Source organism: Phlebotomus papatasi, chromosome 1 (genome assembly GCF_024763615.1).
Source record: "Phlebotomus papatasi isolate M1 chromosome 1, Ppap_2.1, whole genome shotgun sequence".
Lineage (NCBI taxonomy): Eukaryota > Metazoa > Arthropoda > Insecta > Diptera > Psychodidae > Phlebotomus > Phlebotomus papatasi.
Window position 1 is genome coordinate 105,399,818 of NC_077222.1, and position 16,569 is coordinate 105,416,386.

General features: G+C 34.1%; 2 protein-coding genes across 2 annotated transcripts; both read right to left on the minus strand.

Moving 5' to 3' along the window:
- Positions 1 to 9,981: 9,981 nt before the first annotated feature.
- On the minus strand, positions 9,982 to 10,966 carry LOC129799066 (uncharacterized). The gene is made up of 3 exons (XM_055842675.1): positions 10,869 to 10,966; positions 10,682 to 10,802; positions 9,982 to 10,586 (listed from the first exon to the last, which is right to left on the minus strand). Exons 1-3 carry the CDS (start codon positions 10,914 to 10,916, stop codon positions 10,378 to 10,380), a joined length of 378 nt encoding a protein of 125 aa, XP_055698650.1. The 5' UTR covers positions 10,917 to 10,966; the 3' UTR covers positions 9,982 to 10,377.
- A 4,183-nt stretch (positions 10,967 to 15,149) lies between these two features.
- LOC129799065 (uncharacterized) lies at positions 15,150 to 16,005 on the minus strand. The gene is made up of 3 exons (XM_055842674.1): positions 15,808 to 16,005; positions 15,621 to 15,741; positions 15,150 to 15,540 (listed from the first exon to the last, which is right to left on the minus strand). The coding sequence occupies exons 1-3, from the start codon at positions 15,853 to 15,855 to the stop codon at positions 15,323 to 15,325; spliced, it is 387 nt and encodes a 128-aa protein (XP_055698649.1). The 5' UTR covers positions 15,856 to 16,005; the 3' UTR covers positions 15,150 to 15,322.
- Positions 16,006 to 16,569: the final 564 nt, after the last annotated feature.

The window sequence follows — 16,569 nt, forward strand, 5'->3', positions numbered from 1 at the left end:
GCACCCGCCTGGCACTGGGGGTGTTAGGGGTTGGGCATGCCAAAGAAATAAGGGAATTTGTATTGCCATTAGCAGGGTTGACATGTGTCAAATAAGCCGTAGCCCTACAAAATAAAAACCCAATGAATGAATAAAAAATAAGCCACTCATATTCCACTATTTCAATACCGGTTTCGATCGATACAAATACGAAAGAAATTGATCTAGATCAATGACGAACCATGGACCGAAAATTTAGCAACCCTTCTATTTGGGGTTGCCATTGCTTTCGTGTACTTTGCCCGATCTGGCACGAATTCTAACGAGCTCAAACCTGGTATTTCTTCCTATATATTCCTCCATTCCATAAGATACACAATCTACAAGAAACATCCTTTTACCTCTGATACATTTCAATAAAAATTCCCAGCGATCCTTTTATTTTTTCAAGTGTACATGTCAGTGTCCTGAAACACACAATGGCAATCAATTTCCGCCAAAATGCCATTTTGCTATTCTGGAAGAAATATCTCCAATTTACTACCTCAACACTACCTTACAAAAAATTATGCATAACACCATAGATCGTCCACACCCGGTTTTTTCTGTACTTCTGAACATTATCTCATAGTTTTATGTTCTCAAAAACTCAAGCAGTTCAGTGACCAATAACCGCCAATAACTATCTCTCTGTTACTAAAGGAGATCTTCTGAAAATTAATTCACAAACATTATTGAATGAGGGCAATTTAAAGCATAATTAATTGCACTCTGAACTTAAGCGTCCTTAGCTTTAATGAATCTGTATTGAATCAAAATTCTTTTAAACTAATAGTCAGTCAAAATATGTTGGTAATTATTTCACAGCATTTGTATTGTGTCCGGTATTATTAATTTTGATTTGATCAATTTCTAAGGAAATTTTAAATTAAATGATAACTTACTTTGTGATCAAGAGTGAGCTATAAATCCTTTTAGGTAAAGATTTAGGGTCAGTCAGAACCTACCTGAAACTACAGCCAGAAGAGTTCCTTCGGGAAGAATAGTTAATTCCACCCTAAACTGAACTACGATCGAAAGCATGGCAAGATGAACTTCTAGGTCTAAGAATAACAACAGAATTTCTTTGGCAGACTTTTATTTACTTCACTAATAGGGGGATGTGGGGCACATTTAAAAGAGGGGCACCTTTGAAATTGGGATTTTCACCTATTTTAAAATAAAATTAAGCCTTATGGTGATATAATTGAAGTGCACAAACAGATTGAGAAGTTAAAATACATTATGATATGGCTCAGTTTCACTTAAACATGGGTGAAAAATTCCAATTTTAAAGGTGAATCATTTTCAAAGGTGCCCTACTTCCCCCTACATTTTTGCTGCATTTTCCTTTAATTCTTAGCGCTAGATGCGCTACTTTAGATGCAGGGGTTAAAGGGGTTCTCCCCTACAAGATCGCTCTCGGACGAACCGAGGTATATATTTCATAGATTGGCCACGGACAAACCGGGATAGATCGAAGGGTTGTTCATAAGCAAATACAGTGGCTAGAGCTTCCAGTTCCCTGAAAGAGTGTATGGGTTTCCTGGGTTCCCTAAATAAATGTAGAGGTTCCTCGGATTCCCTGAAATAAATGTATGGGTTCCCCGAGTTTCCCGAGTTCCTCTGGATTCGCTGGGTTCCCCTGAGTTCTCTGGTCAGATTGGCTCGAGTTCTCAGAAACGAGTTATCCGTTGGAACAGATCTCCAAACTGTATCGAAACTGACGAGTATAATATTATAGCTTCTTAGGGGCAGTGAGGAACCTCTGGATTGGGACAGCTTTAAAATTGGACATTTTTCACTTATTTTTAAGTGGAACTGGTTCTTATTTTGGTATAATTTAGCATCACAAACTCAGCCTCAAATCGTGTTGAAAACAGGACAACAATTTCCAATTACAAAAGTACCCCAATTCAAAGGTTCCCCATTTTCCCCTGTGGTTGTCATTGTATATGCGAATCTCGCAAGAATTATAACCCTAAAGCGAAAAAATGCTATCTTGCGGAAAATCGCATGTAAAATCGCAACAGTATTCTTAGAATTAAAAGAAAAATTGTACCTATCTCCTCCAGCCTTTTCATTAATGTTATAGGGGAAACTGGGGCACCACCAAACACGGGGTACCACTAAACACTAATTTTTATTTCCAAACTTCTTGGACTATCTCGACCATATCTTCAATGGACAAGCATCCCTATAGTGCCTATAAATTCCTATATGTCTTGTCCTCTGAAGTCGAAAATCCGATTAAAAAATCGCAGTGTTTGGTAGTACCCCGTGTTTGGTGGTGCCCCAGTTTCCCTTATATCGACAGTTTACAGCTTTCTTGATTTCACAGAACCTAAAAATAAGGACTCACCAATTTAGATAATCACAAAAAAATGCAAGCACAGACAAACTATTGAATATCATTAGACAACAATTTTGTCAAAAATAATTTTTCGCATATTTCTAAAAGGAACTGACGAAAAATTATGTAATAATTGGCGAAAAAACGCTAAAAATTACGTATTATGTATTATGCCACTCAATTATTCTATATGGGATAACGATTGGGTGGGTGTGTGCAAATAAGGACAGTCTAGGCCAGTTACAAAGAGCACAAAATAAAGCTATAAAAGCCATTTATAATTTAAATATGGTCTCACGAGTACAGACATCCTTCATTAAGAAAAAAAGAGGGTGCGATTAACTTTTTTTCCTCATAAGTTTAACACTTTTTAGGTGTAAAAATACATCAACATTTTTTAATGTTACTTTTACACCTTTTTAAGGGTAAAATTAACACGAAAAAGGTTAACTTTAACCCCCAATATATCTAAAAAGGGTAATATTTACACCGATTTTGGATCAATACTGCAGGATAAAATAAACATTTCCGGAATGTTATTTTAACTTTTTCGGATTTCTCTCAGTGTTTATAAAAAATTAGAGATAAATAATCTAGAACAAACTTTAAAACTGAAAAAACTTACTCTAATCTTCAAGATCCATAGTAAAATTATTCACTCCAATCAAAATTTAAAAATAGAACCTAATCCTAAAAACACTAGAAAATATAACACAATAGCCATTTCCAAACCAGTTACAACAAAATATGGATTAAACACAGTAACATTTTCTGCAGTATCACTTTACAATAAATTTCAGGCATTCAAGACTTCACTTAAACGATCATTTAAATATCAATAATATTAAAATGTTAATTACTGATAATCAAAAACACTTGTAGGGGAAAGTGGCCTGCCTTTGAATGCGGCAGCCTTTGAATGCTTCAACTTTTTTCTTATTTACCAAAGCTAAAATTCTTTTTTGTTATCCAAGGTAATAGAAAATAGTTAATACTATTAACTCTAGTTCACAAAATAGAATTTATGCTTTGAGAAATATGAGAAAACTTGAAATATTCAAAGGCTGCCGCATTCAAAGGTAGACCACTTTCCCCTAACTTTTTTTTCTCGATTTCTCATCCGCTACTATTTTTCCGAATTAGATACAAACTCAATTTATATTTAGACAATATTTATAATATAGTCCTATGTAAGTACTCTGTATTTTTGGGCATGAATAAAATTCAAATTCAAATTCAAACTGGGCCCCCGTAAAATAATTAAGATCCATAATTGTTTTATCTATTTTAATTACATTGTGTTAAAACAAGGTTTCCTTCAAGAATATACGAAAAGTCATATATCAATTTAGCCTTACAGATCAAACAGCCCCCTCCTTGATTGATTGATGTTTTCTGTAAGGCAAATATCCCAAAAATAGGGCTCATAGGCCTTACTTCTAACACCATGATAACGATCAAAATTTGAAGATGTTAAATATTTGGTAAATCAAGCTTTCATATTCTGATGCGATGCACTACTGGGACTCAAAATGTCTTAGCTAAGAACCGAGATATCAAGATTTTCCAAGACCGAAACTCTCTTCTAAAAAAATCTTTATTTCCCTGCAGAATTTGTTGATAATTTGCTACAAAAATTAAGATAATTAATATTAGACCATATTAAATATGCATAAGATGTCATAATCACCAATACCGAAAAAGGAAATAAAAATTCTTGACCTGAGATAAATCTTGAAATGGTTATACTACGAGTGATTCTTCTGCAGGTACTTTCAGTCTGTTGAATTTCGATACAGAGCTTAGAATATTCACCATTTTTGTTAAAATTTAAGGGACAGATATCGGATTTATTTATACTGATAGCCTTTTTGAACCTTTAATTACAAAAATGTGAAAGTCTTGAAAATGTTAGTATTGAGGGGGAGATATTAGGATCAAAAGGTACTTCCTTAAATTGTAATGGCACTTCCTCACTTAGCACTTAGGAAATCTCCCTCAAATATCGGAATATGGGGAGATGAGGCTACTTTGAGCTGTGGGGCTACATTGATATCTGATTTTTTCGCCTATTTCTAAATTAAGCTGATAATTTCAAGTATTTTATTTAGATTCACGATTGTTTTATCTATCCAAATTTCATCACGTTTAAAACCCAATTTCCTTTAGAAATATGCGAAAAAATCGTATACCAATGTAAGCCGACAGCTCAAAGTAACCCGACCTCCTTCTACTTCCTGCACTTCTTGAATTTCATGTATTTTTCATATTCATAAATCAATAATCTATTTAAACTGATCTGATCTGTGGTAGCTCAGGCTATTTAGCAATTCAGCGAGTTTTTAAAAGAATTGAAGTAAGATTTGTCGGGTAAACATAAGGGGCTTAAATAGGGCCTAGGTGTCTGCAGCCCACAGATCGTACTATGCTCTCTATACAATCTAATCTAATCTAATCTGATAAAAATATAATTAAGAAAACTTAAAAAATTCTCAAGAAGTTTATTTTTAAGCACATTTTTAAGATTTTGCTTATATTTTGAATTTCTAAGCACCCCCGAGAGGTCCTTGGTATTGTTTCAAGAAAAACAGGAGATTTTATCTTGCAATATTGGTTTCGTAATTGGAAATCTTGAAATCCACACGGCTTAGGTTCAAGAATTCAAAATTCTAAAACATTTGATAGATTTGACATTTTGAACTTGGTTTTCTGATTTCAGAATACCAAAATCTTGACATTTCCTTGATATTGGTTTTAGAATTAAAGCCAAAATTTCAAATTTTTTATTTGCAAAATTTCTCGCTCGAATCTAACAGAACTTAACTCTTTCCGGACCACAACATATCCAGCGAACGAATTTCAGTAAAACTCACTTTATTGTAAGTCTTACTGGTCAAATATGATACTTTTGTAGAGAAAGAATTTTCTCCGCCTCTGGGAAATTGGAAAACTCATGGGAACTCTCGTCCCCTAACGAACGCAAAAGATAGAAACTTGGGCAAACTTCAATTTTCCAAAAGCCAATAATATCAATTTTGTGAATTATTTTTGCATGTCAAATAACTCCTTTACAATGTTGATCACTAAAACAAGAAGAATTATTGACCAGTATCTTGTGGGATGTCCAGGAAGTGCTGAAAAGGACACTCAGCTCCTGCTTGCCAACAGATTCCTCAAAATATTTCACACAAAAACACTTTAAAACACATTTCTCTCAACAGGATGTTATTGCAGGCACATTAAGCTTTCTCAAGAGCCAAAAAAACACTTCCTGGACAATCAGAATTCACCAAAATCTGGAAGAATAGGAAAAACTTCCCCGAAAGCAATCTCCTTCGCTGCCAAATGTCAAAATTATCGGCCATATTGACAAAAATTTCGCTCCCGCTTGAATTTTCTTACAAGGTTGGTGTCAAAAACCAAATGGCGGGCACTGGCGGGATAACCTTACATTTGACCTCTATATTTTTGGGGACGAGAGTACCCATCAACTTTGAACAAGTTTTTTGAAAATTTATGAAAAAATTGTTTTTCGAATTTATGTAATCTGTAATTGATAGTTATCATACTTATTGGCCCCGAGAGGTTTTTCCTTATTCGGGTCTAGAAATATGAAAAAAGTCACAATATGTGCAAGGAAGCAGAAAATCGAAAATTCACGATTTTTGACCAAGAATATCTTAGCTCAGGAGTTAATTGGGATCTTGCAAAAAATATCCTAGATTTGGACATCCTTATAGTTTGAAATTATCCAGAAGAATCGGATTTTTATCGATTCTAGATAGTCTAAAAAAATTGTTGTTTCCATGGGTACCCAGTGTCCCAAAGGAGACGAAAGAGTTAAGAAGGATAGAACTTAGAACTTAAGAAGGATTATTAAGGCTATCTATGTTAAAAATTTTGAGCCTCCATCTTATTTATCGTAAATATTTAAAGTCGATATCGAGGCAGACCTAGGACAAGATGGCTGAATCAAATTCAGGATCTTGTTTGGGAGCGCCTTGGAATTGATCACGAACAACTTCCTGAAGTGTCGGAGGATCGGCTGGCGTAGGTTTCTAACGTAGATGTACTATGTTAATAGGGATGAGCGATTGAAAATGATGATGATGATTTAATTTTAAAATCATCGAATTGACTAGTTTTGCCCCAGTTTCCCCTATTTCCTTGAAGGAACTCTCTTATAGATCGTTATAATTTACAACAGATAAGTAATCTTGTAAGGAGAATATCCATGAGATTCTCCGCCACGGGATTCAGATCTAGATGAGGATTCTTCTGGGAACTGTTTTTTCAGAATAAATGGAAATCAATATTGATTACCTTAACCGGCAAGCGCTACAACATTTGTTGATCCTGTAGGGGAATTCTGTAACAGTATGACGAAGTCATATAACAAATTTTTATTTATTTCTTTATTTTTTTAAATTAATTCGGAAAATTAATCGATACTTCTTAGAGTTCCTTGCAATGACCGTTCAGTAACTTCTGGTATATAATGTTGTCCTGATTCAGAATAAACCATATAAACTTGTCATATTACATTGTCATACTGTTATAAAATTTTCCTACCTGTGTGACTTAGATCTTTGTTGCCTTTTTAAACTGTTAAATGCCGATCCTAATTTGGTTGTGGTAAGGCTACTCAGTATCGCAGCCTTAATGCGTAATACATCCCCTAGATTCATCGGAAATTGGATCGTATTCATCCTTACGAACAGGATGATCACCTGCTCAGCTCTTGGAAATACCCATCCTAAATCCTTGATTATAGGTTCGGTCTAGGTTGGAATGAATACAGATTTCGCATTGGTTCACATTGCGAATCTCAGCTACCAAAAACTTAGACAAGCTTATCAAGGTTTAACCAAGTTATTTTGCCCAAAACATCAAATACATTTTTATTTTTAGAGTCTCTATATGTTTTGCAAAATTTTTTTCGCATAAATTGATTAAAAAATAATGCGTAGAGGTCTTTACTTATGTAGTTTAAGATCATCATCCTGAAAAGATAATAACATTTTTTTCTGTTTGTCTTCAAGCCTCTAATTTGGAATGCTTTGTCGATATTTCCGAAATTAAATGAAGAATCCAGCATGAAATAAAAGAAATCTGTTTTGCAAATCAAGTGATTAAAATTTTGATTCTTGTGCCGAAACATGATTTTTCTCTCATTTATTTCTTTTCTGTGGAAGATGAGCTTTTTTTTTTGCAAGAAATCAACGAACTCTCAACCAGTTTGATCCATCGAAAAAATTTATCGTCATATTTGTAGAGAAAAATATATAGCAAAATCGACCGGTTAGGTCAAAGCCCTCCTAATAAAAGAACCTTGCATAAATCATTGGGGTAATCTAGCTAGAACAGGGTTGACATTTTTGAATATTCAATAGGCAAGTCTTCTATTTCGCTTCGTGAAAATTAGAAAAAAAATCTTTCTATATAAGATTTAGCTTGAGTTTTTCGAATATAACTCCCATGTAGAGTTAATATTTCATTGCATTTCCTCCCAAGGTTCTGACTTAACTGTTAATGCAAAAGATGAACTTATTAAATCCACGTGTCCATAGATCTATTGGTAAAATTAATAAAATTCTTCACAATGTGAGACTTATGGGAGAATTATACAGAAAATTTATTTCTCAAGATGCAACTGATTGACGATGGATAAGATGAGAAAGAGTTGAAGGACCCCGCGGGTGTTTACCTGCTTAAAACCTGTTGATCACTCAAAACTGACATTGAACTTGATCTCACTTTCGGCGATTTTATGGAAGAAAAGGTGACAAAATAGTTGAACTTTCGCAGAGTGCTCGAAAACGTGAGCTTAATATTTTATTGAACTGATTAAAATTGCTCAATTTCCGTTGTTATCATTTTATTTTGAACATTATTCGTATTAGAATATCTTTAACATTTTTCCAAAGACCGATTAACCCAAGGATGACACATTTTGAAGACGAAATATTGGTTTTTCCCAATCAAAATCCGAGATACCAAATACCAAAAGCCAAAATTCTGAAACTCAAAATCTTGAACGTTAATCCCGAAAGCCAAAATATGATAAGGTAAAATCCCGAATGCCAAAATCCTGAAAACCAAAAATCCGAAAGCTAAATTCCCAAACGGCAAAATCCCGAAAGCAAAAATCCCAAAAGCCAAAATATCGAAAACAAAATTGCCGAAAACCAAAACCCTGAAATGGAAAATACCGAATATAAATTCCCGAAAATCAAAATCCCAAAAGCCAAAATTCTGAAAGCCAAGGTTCTCAAACGCTAAAATCTTGAACCTAAAAACCCCAAATCCCGAAAGTCAAAATTTCAAAAGCAAAATTTCCGAACACCAAAATCTCAAAAATCAAAATCCCTCAATATTATAAGCTTCGCTTGTTGCGACAAAGACAAATTTTCGGTTTATGACAAAGGGTAGTTACTGGTTATTCGGGATTTTGACTGTCAGGATTTCGTCTCTTTCGGAATTTTTGCATTAGAGGATTTTCGAGTTTAGAATTTTGGAGTTCGATTTGATTTTAGTAGTGACAAAATGTCAAAAACGAAATGTGAAACCCAAAACCAGATGAAAGCGAAATTGCAGCAACGAAACGTCGTAGATAAAATGAAGTAAAATTGTAGAAAAAGTCGAAATCTAAGAAACGTAGAGTTGACGGAATGAATGCTAACACTGAGAAAAAGAGGGTGCGATTAACATTTTTTCCTCATATCTTTAACACTTTTAAGGTGTAAAAATATATCGACATTTTTTAATGTTCATTTTACACCTTTTTATGGGTAAAATTAACATTAAAAAGGGTAATTTTAACCCCTAATGCACTTAAAGAGCATAATATTTACACCGATTTCGGATCAATAATGCAGGGTAAAATAAACATTTCCGGAATATTATTTTAACTTTTTCGGATTTCTCTCAGTGAATGTAAAGATCGACATGTTTTGACACTGGAGACTTCGAAATTCGAACATGAACTTCAGCCACCTTGCGGAATTACCAAGAAGAAAGAATGTCTCTTTTTTGGCTCTTCAGATCTTCGAATTTTTCAATCTCTGTGAATGATAAGATGGGATTGTTATTCTCTAAATGTGTTCCGACTAAAAATTGAAACTTAATTTCGAATTTTTGAGCTATTAAATTCTCGACCAAAGTTACGCAAATTTAGGAGATATTGGATTAAAAAGTTTTTAAAGAAAATTCTAACAAGAAAATTTAGATTCAAGTACTCAAACGACCTAAGGCATATCTATTGCAAACACAAAATCAAATGAGTCACCTTAAGAAGTTATGAAAAGATCAAAATATCTTTTTTTGAATCAATCTGCGATACATTCTCTTTTGTAAAAAATTCAGACTGTGTTCAGACAATATCTTTCTCACTGAATTCGAGCAATAAAAGTACCAGTTGAAGTTGTTTGGGTTATTAATAAAAACAACGATAGCGTTAACATAGCAATGACATCATAATGTGGTCCATATACCATGTTTAATACAATAAATAGTGTTTTTTTGCATCAGCCATTTAACCGGCACGGCAAAAATAAAATTTATACAACTGTAATCTGAACAAACAAGAAAAAATGATACAAAAACGAGAGGTTTAAGAGTTAAGAAAAAAAGAGTCTGAAGATTATGTAAATAAACAAGCAATAACGTATCGTAAAGTTTGTTGAATTTCATTCATAAAACTACTACTTGTGGAATTGCTGGGTAGATACGATGTGTTTCTTACTCTCATTGATTATGACGAGACGCATATGGAGAGATTTTTTCATCTTTAGCAATTTGTTGTTAAGTCCATGTTATTTTATTGGATTTTTCTATCAAAATGCTACAAGAAGTATCTCATGGTTACACATTGGGAAGTGGTCAAAGATAAATTTGTATGTAAATAAGGATGTTCGAGTTCCCGATTTCCCGAGGAAATCTATGTGGGTGATTGGAGTGATTCCTCAAGAATATCCCGTGAGTTCCCATGGGTTCTTTAGCATTGCTCATGGTTTCCTATTTGCCATGTTTCCTAATTTTCCTGGGCTTCCCGTTCGGCTTCCAAGTGCTCCCTTAAGTTTTCCAGGAAGTTCCTGCGGATTTGTGGATCCCGAGGGTCCACCGCGTTCCCCAGCTTGACCAGATTGGGTTGGTGCACTTCTACGAGTTCTCTGCGAGTCTTCACTCTCAAAGGGTGGTGCAATTTGTGCTCCATCTTGCATTACATCAGTTGGAAGTCCACCGAAAGAAGTTGAAAAGAACAATTATTCGAACATGTTCTACTTAATGAACCTACCAAATGCTTCTTACCAAATGGTCCATTACCATCCATATTGGGTGCAAGCATTGAAAAGTCTGGACCAAAGTCAGGATTGTTAGGATCCATCGGCACTGGTGACATTCTTAGTTCAATATCCATGGGAAGTCCTTGCTGGGAATCAATAAAAGATTCTGTGCATAAATTTTCTAATAAATGCATTTAATTGGAATTGATTACCGAAATCACAAAGAAAATACTGCAAATTAAAAGCACGGAAGCCAACATTTTCAGCTGAAAATTCTCAAAATCACTTTGATACTTTAAGCACACAACAATAAAATTCTAAATGATAATAAAATTCACTGATACTCCAGTTTATATAAGTAGTACTTCGTGGCTATTAATCGATTTTGAATGATCAAGCTTTTTCACACTGATTAATTAAATTAAGCTATACTTTTTTCCACTGCCACGTGCTCATCATTCCGGCAATAAACGGCTTCGCTGATTGATTTAATGATATACATTGCTAAAAATTTTATTCATAGACACTCATTAAAAAGTACTTTTGGTCTGGTGAGAAATTAAAGAATCATAATCACCAATCTTCATTTCCTGGCTAACTATGAAGTACTTATTAAGTATTTAATAACCTCTTAACTCAATAACTTAATTTTAAGGAGTTGTAGAACAACCAACTACTTAAAAAATATATAAAAATGAGACAAACGTCAACGCTTTGTGGCGAGTAGTGTAACTAATATGGCATGATTCGGCCTTAAAAATAAGTACTTAATTAAGGTCTTTGTTAAAGTCTTTAATTAAGTAGTTTGAATTAAGGACATGGAAGATTTTTTCACTAAGTACTTAATTAAGGACTTTCAACAAAGCGCTTTTTAAGCAGATACTCTAATGCATATAAATCAAATATTTTTAATTCTTCATATTTTTTTTATTTCTCAAAAAAAAATTTGAAAATACACTTCTGATAAATTGGAACTATATTGCCGGACAGAACAGTTGTTGTCCTCAAATTTCTCATAAGATGCACCTGGAACAAAAAATCAATAGGACGATCAATATTATATTCAAAGGTAAACTCCTGTAAAGTGAGCTTATGGGACTCCAGGGAAGGTATGCAATCCTCGCTCCCGGATTATACGCTACTGAGACTGGAGAGAGGACTGATCAAAATTTGGCAGTTTTGTGGGTAATTTACACTCCCGGATCATGCGCTTAATGGAGGATTTAATAGAAAATGAGACAGTGGTTGGAAATTTAAGTATTCGTATCGCAAGTTGAGGTTATCAACGGAAAGATTTAATAGATAGATATAATATGTAAGAGATTTAATAGATAGGATACTTGTAGGCAAAATAACATTTCTGAATTACAAGCTATAGGGACTACGGGGATAGCATTGAGTTGCACTTACCAAATTAAAATGCAATGAAGAGTGTTAAGTTGTACTTCACTTATTTCACCGAACTTCACAATTTATATATTTATCACAACAAGCAAGAATTTATAAAAGCATTCCACGTACTTAATATTTAACATTTTGTGGTTATGTTTTTTGAAATGTCAAATTGTTTCATCTCTTTCTATCCAATGGTTAACATGTGTTCGTCGTATTTTCTATTCCAGTTTCCACTTTTTGCCACCAGATGTCACTACTTTCGTTAAAAAAAATTCCTTAATTAAGTGCTTAATAAGTACTTATTAAGGACTTAATTTATGAACTTGGACTAAGTTATTATTTAAGAGCATGCACAATGCCTTTAATTATAGCATTACGCTAGTAACAGCTTACCTTGTGTTAGCCGGATGATTCCCCTAAAGAAACATTTGTTCTCCAGAAAAACGTGCACAAATGGTCTAATGGTATAAAACTTTAATCAATTTAAAACCTCTTAAGAAGAGCTTTCCAAAAGACAGTACTGCCTCTTGTAGACAATATATGTAAATATAAAGGAAGTGTTTGAGGCTTCGCACATACTCTGGCTTCAAACCTGACTCCCTGGGGCCATTCCGGATCTTTCGGATATGGGCACCAAATGTCTGTTTTCAGTTGAGATTCTTTATAATCTCAGCTTTTGTGGTCACAGGTGAAATCCGACCTCGTCAGATCGGGCCTAAATTTTGGTTTTAAATGTTTTGACACTCATAGACCACGAAAATCACATGCGCTAAAAACCGATACACATCTATATGACAAAGGAGGACAACATCAACAAGAAGACGGATACAACTGCCATTATTTCTACCTACTCGCACTTGTTACGAAGAGTGGGACGACAACAAGTAACTACCAGGGTAGCAGAAGAATCATTTCACAGCTGCGAAGGAGAAGTCAATGAACTCGCCATAACCACTGGGAGGGTCAATGACTTGACCTAACGAAACTACTGATCAGTCTGCATTTGACGATCATGGTGTTCACTTGCTCTGGGTTATATGAAAGTAGCAAAAAATCCCTGTGACCCAATTTATCCCAAGTATCTCCATGTAAGTGTATATACCGAAGTAATGTATTTCCAAGTAATTTTAATGCTCATATTGTTTTGATGTTAAATTTGTAGACCTGAAGCAGGGGACAAACATCCCCGAAACGTAGTGTGAAGCTATAGAAGGAATATATTCTAATCCAGGTCATTATCCGTGTTATTAAATTTCTATCAAGTAAAACTAACCGAACACTTTCCAATTCCCTTTACTTCTTATAAATTCATAGAATTATCCACTGTTTCATTCAGAAACATAATATTAAAAATCATATTAAAAATCTTAAAGAAAATTTATAAAATACTTAAAATCCTGAAATAAGTTAGCGTTCACTAAGTGGATCACCTTTTTTGCTAATTGGGTCAAATGGTCTTTTAATTGGATTATTCAATTTAAAAGAATATTAAAACTAGCAGAAGACATTCAGCAGTAATCACAGCCCTTTCCAATGTGAAGGATTTTGGCTTGCGCATGCTGAGCTCTGGATAACGCTTGAGAAAATTCCTGAACCAAGCATCTCCAGGCCTTCCATATGTAAAATAGTTTGGAATTTTGAAAGTCTCGCATATGATTTTGACGCTGTCCAGAATTTGTTCCTTGCCGAAGGGATGCCAACCATCCGAACATTCCAGGATCCACATGACAAGTTCTTCTTCTTGTTCTTTTGTAAGCGTCGTTGGCCTGTCATTGGGGCACTCTTCCTGGTATCTGCCAGACAATTTATTGTACAGTGTCGCCCTTGGTACATCAAATGTTTTGGATGCTATGGTAGAACTATATCGTACACACTTCAAGGCATTCTTTAGATCTTCCTTAGCATAAGTTTTGTTCTTAGGAATGTTTTTCTTTGTTCCCTTCGGCATTGGAAATAGTAAAACAGTGCTGAAGAATACGATTCCCGGAAAAAAATATTGATTTGCGAAGCGCCCACTTTAAAGCAAAATGTAAATAGCCACAAATTCACTTATTTCTTTATAAAATATTATTATTTCATGAAAATCAATTTACTCACGTTGCAGGGGAATGATTGTAACTTCATTTTTAATTAAACCTTTAGATTTGAAATACTTTTTCATAAGGAAAAAAAAACAATAAATATTTTCAAACACCCATCTGTCATTAGTGAAAATATCTCTGAAAGAAAGTTTTTGTTACAGAATGCAGCTGGCACAAGTTTGAAATTAGTCAATTACACTCACTTATTTAATGGATGAAAATATTATTTTTGCTTTCTCTCAAACTTGGATAGTTATATTATGTTACTATATTACTATAGTGACTATATTACGAAAATAAAAATAAAAATATTATTTTAAGTGGATTATCTAGTTAGCGTAGTCATAAACGATCGACACAGCGAAGCGCCCAAATTAGCGCACTTGACAGTATTGTCACAAATTGAAGGTAGATTTGATTGTTGAGAATCTCATTAGATAAGTTGTAATACTTACCAAAATTTTGTTTTACCGATTATGACGAAACGTACGGGCGTCAGACCTAAGGCTTAACCAGGGGGGTGACATTAGCTCTGAAAAATGCGACCAGTTTTAGTGTAATTTTTTCCCTGTTTTCGTACACATTTCACGAGATATCTCCAAAACTACTTAGGTTGCCAATTTAAGGTTTTCGGTCGCCCCTTCGTTATTAAATTGGCTTTTATTTTGTATTAGTATTTTTTGTTAATTCATTCTATAGTGACGGAAAACAGCTAATAAATTCAAAAGTTTTTTCGGCTCGCTAGAAACATAGGAAATGTCCCGGGAAATGTCATGACCCTGGGCTTAACTGTTATAATTTCTTATCAATCAAGATATTTTGTAAAATTTAACTTAGGAAGGACTAGGTTATTTAGGATAAATGCTTAAAGATGCTTAAAAAGCAATAAAATTGCTTGCCATTTAGGATTCTGAAACCTTCGGGAACTGGACTAAACCTCTGGACTGAAACCGCTTTATGGAAAGGTTTCTTCGCTCTTTTATTCAACAGTTTATTGTGAATTCTACACATTGTATTTTATTAGATTTTTTATTAGTATGCTACAATAAATATAGCATGGCTAAGTAATAGGACACAGTAAAGGATAAACTCATATGGAAACAAAGTTGTTTGAGACCCAGGTTCCTTAGAGAAATCAATGGATTCCCAGAGAGTCCTCATATGGGTTCTTGGGCATTGATCGGGAATTCCTATTTAGCAGAGCTTCCAAGTTTTTTAAGGCTTCCCAATAAGTCTCCAGTTTCATCAGGTCTGTCAGGTCGATCAGGTCTATCAGGTCGGTCAGGTCGATCCGGTCGATCAGGTCGATGAGGTACTCCAGTCACACATCTACGGGTTCTCTCCGAGTCTTCATCCTCAAAGGGTGGTGCAATTTGCTGTACATTTTCCAATGAATCAATTGGAAATCCTCCGAAAGAAGTTGAAAAGAATAGCATTGAGGATTATTCGAACATGTTCTACTTAATGAACCTACCAAATACTCCTTACCAAGTGGACCACTACCATCCATATTGGGTGCAAACATTGAAAAGTCTGGACAAAATTCAGGATTGTTAGGATCTATCGGCATTGGTAACATTCTTGGCTGAATATCCACTGGAGATCCTTGCTGGGAATCAATAAAAGATTCTGTGCATAAATTTTCTAATAAATGCATTAAATTAAAATTGATTACCGAAATCACAAAGAAAATACTGCAAATTAAAAGCACAGAAGCCAACATTTTCAGCTGAAAATTCTCAAAATCACTTTGATACTTTAAGCACAACAATAAAATTCTAACTGATAATAAAATTCACTGATACTCCAATTTATATAAGTAGTACTTTGCGGCTGTTAATCGATTTTGAATGATCAGGCTTTTTCACACTGATTAATTAAATTAAGCTATACTTTTTTCCACTGCCACGTGCTCATCATTCCGGCAATAAACGGCTTCGCTGATTGATTTAATGATATACACTGCTAAAAATTTTATTCATAGACACTCATTCAAAAGTACTTTTTGTCTGGTGAGAAATCAAAGAATCATTATCATCATCGCACTGACTGAGAGAAATCCGAAAAAGTTAAAATAATGTTCCGGAAATGTTTATTTTACCCTGCAGTATTGATCCGAAATCGGTGTAAATATTATGCTTTTTAGGTGCATTAGGGGTTAAAATTACCCTTTTTGATGTTAATTTTACCCTTAAAAAGGTGTAAAATTAATATTAAAAAATGTTGATATATTTTTACACCTAAATAGTGTTAAAGTTATGAGGAAAAGAGTTAATCGCACCCTCTTTTTTTCTCAGTGTAGTTATAGTAAACGATTGCAAATTGCCTGATAATTGCAATAAAAGCTGTAAATTTAAGAAACGACAGTGAAGTTTTTAGGTTAGTAATGAACTATCCGGCTTTATTATGATTCTGTCCTAATTTTTAATCTTTTTTT